This window comes from Poecilia formosa, unplaced genomic scaffold (assembly GCF_000485575.1).
Source record: "Poecilia formosa unplaced genomic scaffold, Poecilia_formosa-5.1.2 Scaffold412, whole genome shotgun sequence".
NCBI classification, from domain to species: domain Eukaryota; kingdom Metazoa; phylum Chordata; class Actinopteri; order Cyprinodontiformes; family Poeciliidae; genus Poecilia; species Poecilia formosa.
The window spans coordinates 58946-67587 of NW_006800351.1; the positions used below are offsets into that span (position 1 = coordinate 58946).

An 8642-nucleotide genomic window follows, 5' to 3' on the forward strand; every position below is an offset into this window, starting at 1 on the left:
GTTACCAAGAACAAAACTAGAAATCAGTTATTGGTTAAATTAGCAAGGAAATAACTTTGATCCTCCAACCCTGGAAATTTTAAATCCATGTTGGGAAAAAGAAAAGAAAGAAACGAGGAGCTTTGAATGGAAATGAAATAAAAGAATTTAAAATGAATAGTTTAGAAATGAGTCAAACACCAACTTCACCTGGACCATCCTGGATTCTACCAGAAGCAACAGTAGAAATGTCAGCAATGGAAAAGAAACCAGATAAATCACAAAGTTATTCAGTGCAGTTATATTTCAACAATTATTATCAATATGTTCAAATCTACACAGATGCATCAAAAATAACTGGGAAAATAGGAATAGAGTTTATAGAACCAGAATTGAATATAAAAATAGGAAAATGAATTACAGATGATTATCAGTATACAGGAGAAATGTTGGCTATATTATTAGCTTTACAATGATAGAAGATATAAAACCATTAAAAACAATAATATGTTCAGATTCAATTAGCTCTGCATTATTAAGTTTAAAATATAATCATTCAGATAGAAGGGTGGAGATTTTATTATAAATATTTAATTATTCAGAATACAAAACAGGGTTTGATAGTTCTATTTGTGTTCCAGCACAAATTGGAGATGAGATGGCAGAGATTCAGAATCCTGTTAACTTTACAGTTAAAACAAGTAAATCTGAAGGAAAGAGAAACTGATGAAAGTTTGGCTAAAAAGGTGGGATGAAGATAAAACAGGAAGATGGTTTTATAAAATTCAGATTGTAGGAGAAAGAAGAAATGGAAAGGAAGAAAGAGTGATAACAAGGTTAAGATTTGGACATTCAGGACTTAATTATACACTTTTTAAAATTCAAAAGCACAAAACTGGTAAATGTGATTACTGTGATAAATATGAAACTATAGAGCATGTTATATTAGAATGTCATAAATATGACAAAGAGAAGATAAATGAGGAGAGAGTTTGAAAGTATGAAGGAAAATGTTAATTTATTAGATATTTTGAGGAAGAATTTGGGGAGTAAACATGCAAATAATTATTCGATTTCTAAAGAAAACTGAATTATTTCATAGAATTTGATTATAGTAGGTGTGTTTGTGAATGAGAGCATAATATAGAAGGATAGTATACAAAGTTGTGCGTAAGCACGTATGTGTTTTTACATGTGTATGTGTGAGTGTATGTTTAGGTAGAATTTATGGTAGAATACTGTAGATATGGATAAATATTTAGACCAGAGGTTCCCAAACTGTGGGGCGCGCCCCCTGGGAGGGGGCGCTGTGCCATTGCAGAGGGGGCGCGTGAAGCCGTCTGGATGAAAAAAAAAAACATAAACGCTGTATGCGTTGGGTTTTTTACCTTAGAACAGCCATCTCTCTGTTATTCCTCTGTCACTTTTATCAGCAGTTAAAACTGTTTAATCCGTTGTTAACATGTCGTAACCTGTTTTTCCGAGCCGCCTTTAAACACAACATGAGCGCTATGACGCTCGCACTGGGTTTACACCTGTGCGGGGCTGAGTATAACAGGGAGTCTCCCAGGATCCCCCCCTGCCCCCTCGCTCACACACATCGTTCAACCAGACAGCTATTTATAAGTCATAGGGGGGCCCAGAAATAATTTGGAAACCACTGATTTAGACCATCACGAACCACCCTCCATACCAGTAAGTGGCGGTAATGCTACTAACAGTTTGTTGCCAACCGCCAGTAAAACCGACAAGAAGAAGAAGAAGAAGAAGGAAAAACACAAAAGAAGTGTAGAGCCCCCGCAGGCCGCTAGGTGGCGGCAAAGAGCCGCTCAGGCTGCAGCAGAAGAAGAAGAAGCGTGGCGGGATGTAAACAGGAAGTGGACTTCTGACTGAAACAGGACGGGTTCTGTTCTGAAAGGTTCTGGACAAGCTGATGGAGTTTCGACTGCAGGAAGGGGACCGTTAGAAACGGAACCAGAACCCGCTTAAAGGTCAGAAAAGACCGGACCGAACCGAACCATCAGAGTTTAGACTGAGGTTCTACTCGAATTCTGACATCAGAACTTCTTTTGTAGTTTTATTTAAAAGGTTCGGAGGTTCTGATCCGGAGATCCAGTTCATGATCGGCTCCGGAGCTCTCCAGTTTGGATCAGGGTCCGGTTCGGCTAGAGTTCTTCCGGTCCAAATATATCAGAACCGGCATCCGTCTGTTTGGATCTTCCTGCAGAACCGCTTTCAGAACCAGTATAGAACCAGTGTTCTGACTATGAGTGCTACCTCGTCAGATTTTCCTTCCGGATATATAACTAAGTCTATCTGTCTGTGCTGCGCGTCCAAAACTGCTACCGTCATGTTTACAAACAGAAACTACAGCAGGTTGTTCATGTTAAATACATTGAATAACATTATTTGAGTGACGGGACTGAAGTGGAAGCTTAAGAGTTATGGTTAGCTTAGCATTGGAACAATTTATATACATGACGAAACCACAAGAAGATCACTTCCTTCATCTGAATGTCCTACCCGTTTAAAATGAAAAGCTATAGATGTATGCACTAACCCTTTTACTAGAATATCCTACCTGTTAAAAATACTTTAAATACAGAGGGGTAAGAATAAAACAGTATCAGACAGGGGAAACTGTTTTTTATTGGAATTAAATTAAACACAGACAAATACAAATCACCGCAACTCTTTTTTGCGCATTAATACGTTCGACTGCATTGTTAACTGATCAAACAGTTAACAGCTGAAAAAAAGTGACAGAAGCCACAGATATGGGAATATGGAAGCCCTTACTGTATCAAACCGATATAGGAATAACAGAGAGTTGGTCACTTTACGGTAAATGCCCCCCAATCCTCGCCCATGCCGCCGGGCATGAGAAACTTTATTAAAACTTGGACACGCTGTGGGGGCGTGGCTTCCGCCAGGTGTGGGGGTTGGGGGCGTGGCCTCTGACTTTATTAATTTATGTTTCCACTCAAAATGAAAACGATCGAAGCAATAAAGCAAAAACTCTCAATAAAAATGTCTGAAGAGTTTTAAAAGTGAACAATAAATAAATAGTAAGTTTAATATTTAATCATCTGGGAGCAGCAACACTAAAAACTGGAAGAAGCTGGTCCAGAACCAGAAGCGTCAGGTTCTGGTTCTGGACAAATAAGATGGTCCAAAAATGAGTTTTATCATTTCATTTCATTTTATTATTGGGCCAGAACCATGTCGGGTCAGGTACTGAAGCTCTGTCTTTCTGTGTTTTCAGGATCCAGATTCTCCCGGTCAACCAGGTTCTGGTTCTGATCCGGCAGTCTGGGTGGTGATGGCGGGTCGCGGACGTGGCCGCAGAACTCTGGGTTTGGACCCGGTCGTAACCAGCAGAGGCGACTCCCTGCCTCCGGCCGTGCAGCAGCCCACACCTGTGTTCCCGGTAAGCTCCGCCCCTTTCCTCTCACCTGGCTCCTGTCCTCCAGTGGTTCTGGTTCTGTTGGACGTGTCCAACTCCAAACGAACCAGAATGAGGGCAGCAGTGCACTGTGGGAGCTGTAGTTGATGCTGTGCGGTTTCCCAGGTGATGGAGCAGAAGCCCCTCCCCCTGACAGGTGGGGAGGAGTCAGAGTACCTGACTGCACTGAAGCAGGACTTCAGGGCGGCCATGAGGAGTCAGCCATGTTTTATCCAGCCGGCTGCCGCCCACAGAGGTCAGAACACACCAATCAGAAATCAGCAGCTGACTCACTAAGCTGTGCTCTTATTCTGACAGTCTCTCTCTATTTCCTGTCAGATGTGGAGCGATACTCAGATAAATATCACCTGACCGACAAGATGGACGGCCTCACTGACTGGATCATAGGTGAGTTTACTTCAGTACAGAACAGTTCGGTTCGGTTCAGTTTAGTTTGGTTTAATTCAGTTCGGTTTAAATCAGTTTGGTTTAATTCGGTTCTCGTCCGATGAACCTGAATCGGTTCAGATTTAGTTCAGAACCTCAAAGCAAACAGAACCCATTTTCTAGACATTCCAGTCTGGACCCTGGTGTGTCCAACAGCTCCCCCTGCAGGACTGACTGGTTCCTATGAACCAGGTTGGGTGAAGGAGCCAAAACCCGGTGGAACCAGCTGTGGTCCTGCTGAGGTTCTGCTGCTTTTGTTTCAGACTGGAAGAGATTCCCCAAAGAGCTCCGGGTCCAAATCAGGAAACCCAGAGGCGGTCAGTACTCTGATTCCATCTGACAGTAATCTGATTACCTGAGCCAGTGACAGCTGCTGCAGTTTGCTGTGTGTCCTCAGGGGCAGCGCTCAGCCACCTAGCTGCTGCGCCGTTGGGACAGAAGAAGAAGAAGAAGGTTGGCGAGAAAGAGGAGGTCCTGCTCAAACTGGAGGTGAGTGTCTGGACTGGGAACTGGTGGGGTGGGCTGCACACCATGTGACCTTTTACCTTTGACCTCCAGACGCTGGAGAAGAAGGAGCAGCAGGAGAGTTCTGAGGAGGAGGGAGAGGAGCAGAAGGAGGAAGAGGCCGAGGCTGAGGAAGAGTATGATGAAGAGGAGTTTGAGGAGGTGAGGGAGGTCATGTGACCAGAGCTACTTCCTGCCAGAGTGCTAGCATGCTACCTACAGCTGCATGCCAGCCATGTTGAGAGTGGCAGGAACCAGATCCAGTCTGGCTGCAAATGCTCTCCTGATTGGACGACCAACAGCCAATCAGAAGCCTTCATTCACCTGCGACATCAACCAATTAAATTTAAATTTATTTTTGAAAAATAATGTTTAGTTGAAAAATGTTTAGAGTCAAATAAACTTTTCACATGTTTATAATTATTTTATTATGACTGCATTATTGACGTTTTGTGATGAACTAATGTGTGTGTGTGTGTGTGTGTGTGTGTGTGTGTGTGTGTCAGGAGACAGACTACATCATGTCGTACTTCGATAATGGCGAGGACTTCGGAGGAGATAGTGATGACAACATGGACGAGGCCGTCTACTAGAACTGGTTCTGGTTCCGACCCGACTGATCCGTTTTATCAGTGTTCTTAAAGTTTTTGTACAGAAACAGTTTTTATTGTTTTTTGCTGTTGAAAATAAACCAGTGTGATTTTTGTAATGGTTCTGACCCAACTGGATCTGTCGGGTTCTGACTCAATAGAACCAACCATAACGCCCCCTGCTGGCTCAACATGACTGCTGAAACCCACCAGAACCAAGGCAGGTCAGAACCTGAGACAAGAGTTCCTCCAGAAACGTCCGGAACCAAGACTTTGTTTGGGTCTGGCATCAGTTTGGTTCTGGCTAGACTGGATTGGTACCAGTACAGGATCTCCAGCTGGTTCTGACTGTTTCCTGAAGTTCTGGACGTTTCTCGGCCCGTTTGGTTCTGGTTCTGAAGGCTGAAACCGTCCTGCTGCTTTCAGACAGAACCAGAACCTGGACCTGTTCCGGTCCCTCTGCTGCTGTGTGCGACCTTTGCCCTGGTTCTGGTCTGCAGGAAACCCGAGCCGCTGACTCAGAGGCCCAAACCGTCGGCCAATCAGACGCCGGCTGGGGCGGTTCTGGTTCTGGGTGCCGGGTCAGCAGAAAGGGGAGAGGGTGAATGTGCAGCACATGTCGGTTCTGAAGAACCCGGTCAACTCGGTTTAGCTCAGCGGCTTCTGCCCCACTTCCAGTTCACCTAGAACTCAGTGGTTCTGGTTCTGTCTTTGTTTTTGTTGGGTTGCGGGTTCTGATGGAAACAGCTGTAAACAGGAGGTCCAGGTCCAGCTGAACCGGGTCAGAACAGTTTAATTGCAGGTTCATCGCCCTGGACCCGACCTGCTGTAGAACCAGAACCAACCCTCTGACGGTCCTGTCGTCCTTTTGTGGTTCTGAGAAGCTGAACCTGAGACCGGGACAGCTGGGACGTCTCTGCTAAAAATGTCCTGCTGTCCTCATGTCCAAACTGTCTGCTGAGACGCTCAGCTCTTACTGTGAAGGAGACAGGAAGTGTTTTATTGTGAAGGCCTGAGGTTCCTGTTTTGGCTCGGATGGATCAGAACAGAATCTGAGTTCTGGAACAGCTGATCAAGTTCAATGAATGAGTGAACCAATGAATGAGTGAACCAATGAATGAGTGAACCAATGAATGAGTGAACCAATGAATGAGTGAACTATCTGTTGCTACAATCCTGGCACTGGGTGTAACACAAAGACAGTGAACAGTTGATGTCAGTAGCAAAAGATAATTTATTTTTCAATTTAGGTAAAATTTCAGTCACAAGAGAAGAAAAGCACCAGGAAGCTTGAAGCTTCAGGGTCTCCAAGGCCAAAAGCAAATCACTGGACTCTTCACTGCTCCAACACCGGATCAGGTGAGGGGCTCGCTGCCAGGCCCGTCAGCCGGTCCGGGTCTGTTGGGACGCATCTAAAAGTTACAGGACCGACCCGTTGCCTCCTCCTGTCTGTCCCGATTCTTCCTCTGTCATCTGGTCTTCTTTCTCTCCATCCTCACAGCTGAATGACATGAATTTTGCATTAAGACCTAAAAACACATTTAAAAACACATAAAAAATGAATCTTTAATTTAAATGATGTCCTTGTTGGATAACCGTTACTGACTGGATCTGATCTGACTTATCAGATGCATCACAAACCACTGAAGTGATGCTGAGTGAAGACATTAGAGCCCAAGTGTCCCAGCCCAGAACAAGGGTCAGCAACCTTTTTGAGACTAAGGGCTTTAGTGACACTGAGGACTAATAAACTTGTACAACTCATCTTTAATCTTGAAAATATCAATAATAATAATAAATGTACAAATATGTGAATAAATTGCTGCCTAAAAGAACGAAACAAAAAACTGGGCATTAATCATCATTTAAAATACAAGTGAGCAAAACATACAGCATATTAAATATTTTTTTAACTTGCCCGTATTCAACTTCACTGAAATTGTTCAGCCTGGTCTGTGGGTCTTCCTACTCATGGGACATTTTAGAAAGACCGGGTCGATAGCAGCTCACCGCGGCTGCGTAGTGTCCGTCTCCAGACAACCAGCATCGCCCCGCAGCGTTCTGGGGTCCTTTAGCTCCCGCCACGACAATTTAGCTGACCTTAATATATTGTGTGTTTTAATTTGGTCATTATTTATTGATATGTGTGTGATAGACGTGTCTAACAGACATTTATAGAAATATGGAACAAATCGCGTCCGTATCAGTTCAACATGGGACGCAACATTTAACAGTTAAATAGGGATGATTGTGTATTTTATGGGAGCGGTGGCAGCCCTAATTACAAGACAACAGCCACCTGTCATTTTAGGCTAGCTTAAGCCAACCTGAATATTTACAACCCTCCTGTTGAGACATGTACATTCCTTACTGTCTTTCAACCACTTTGGAAAGCTTTTCTTCATCCCTCCAACATCTTTATCCGTTTTCTGTTTTCTGTTTACCTCACTGTTGACGAGTCCACTACTACCATTCAAATTTAACTCAGCGTGTTCTGGAGGAACACCGGCTGCCGACGTGACCTGTGTGGGAGGAGAGAGCAACAGGAGGGGCGCCTAATCAGTGCCGTTCCTCTTTTACTGATCATTTCAAACAGCTGTTACATACAGGAAATGCCAGCTAGAAAAAAAATTCCCCACATCACTTTTCTGGCCCCTCTAGTGCAGCGCCCCTATACGTTGCATACAGTGCATACCCACTTTCTTGCGCCACTGTGTGGGCATCTACGTCTATGGGCGGAGCTATGCGTGTGGGAGGGGCTATATATGTGGGCGGGGCTAAGGCGCTACTAGAACTGCAGAAGTCCCAGAAGTTTATATGTTCCTATTTCAAAGAGAAACACCAGAAGATTTTGGTTCATTCAAATGTCTCAATAAAGTGGTGAATAATTATGAATATAAAGCAGCTTTAAAGGGATCCACGATTAGTGGAACACGTTGGCCTAAATATGTTGTAATTTTCCTATTAACTAACACATTTCTGTTTGTGGTACTCCAAAACTCATAATTATTTTAAAAAAAGAAGGACATCTTTTGTTATATTTTTCTTCCATTGAGGTCGCAATTAAACACAGGAAGGCTAACTTTACCTGAGTTCTTGTTTATCATATTGTTTGACTGGTGTAATTTTAGATAATGCCACACTGTGTCACTGTTGGCTGTAATAACAAAAAGTGAAAAAAGTGAGGGGAATCTGGATAATTTGTCACATGAAAGCAAGGAGAGCGCAGTGCTAGAGCCGGAGCGGAAAGCAACCTGATCTTTACCCTTGACATTTCTCTCCACAACACTTTGAGTCATTTATACCAGCAAAACACTTTAACAGGTGATCGTTACCTTAACGAGGCAAAAATAAATGCTGTGCTGCCGCTGAGACAGGCAGAGCTGCCTCCTGTACTAAATCCACCAATCCGACAGGACCAAGGCCACCCTAAACAGCTGTTACCGGACCGACACCGGACACTGTATACAGCAGCTGATGCCGAACCGGAAACAGCGTTACAGACTCTGAGAGAAACATCAAAGACAAGCAACGCTAACGGAGCTATTGGTCCAGGAAATGCTAACGGAGCTATTGGTCCAGGAAATGCTAACGGAGCTATTGGTGCAGGAAATGCTAACGGAGCTATTGGTGCAGGAAATGCTAACGGAGCTATTGGTGCAGGAAATGCTAACGGA

General features: G+C 43.9%; 2 protein-coding genes across 2 annotated transcripts in view; both read left to right on the forward strand.

The window, feature by feature from the left end:
• The window catches only part of LOC103155116 (dyslexia-associated protein KIAA0319 homolog), a 25745-nt gene extending 23505 nt beyond the window's left edge, over positions 1-2240 (forward strand). Inside the window, exon 15 of the mRNA XM_016663289.1 lies at positions 2230-2240. The gene's annotated coding sequence lies outside the window, so the exon portion shown is untranslated. The remainder of the gene's footprint in view (positions 1-2229) is intronic.
• Positions 1797-5084, forward strand: polr3glb (RNA polymerase III subunit GL b). Its single transcript, XM_007576610.2, has 8 exons — positions 1797-1970; positions 3245-3409; positions 3551-3680; positions 3764-3832; positions 4135-4188; positions 4269-4360; positions 4430-4537; positions 4882-5084. Exons 2-8 carry the CDS (start codon positions 3302-3304, stop codon positions 4966-4968), a joined length of 648 nt encoding a protein of 215 aa, XP_007576672.1. The 5' UTR covers positions 1797-1970; positions 3245-3301; the 3' UTR covers positions 4969-5084.
• The last annotated feature ends 3558 nt before the right edge of the window (positions 5085-8642 follow it).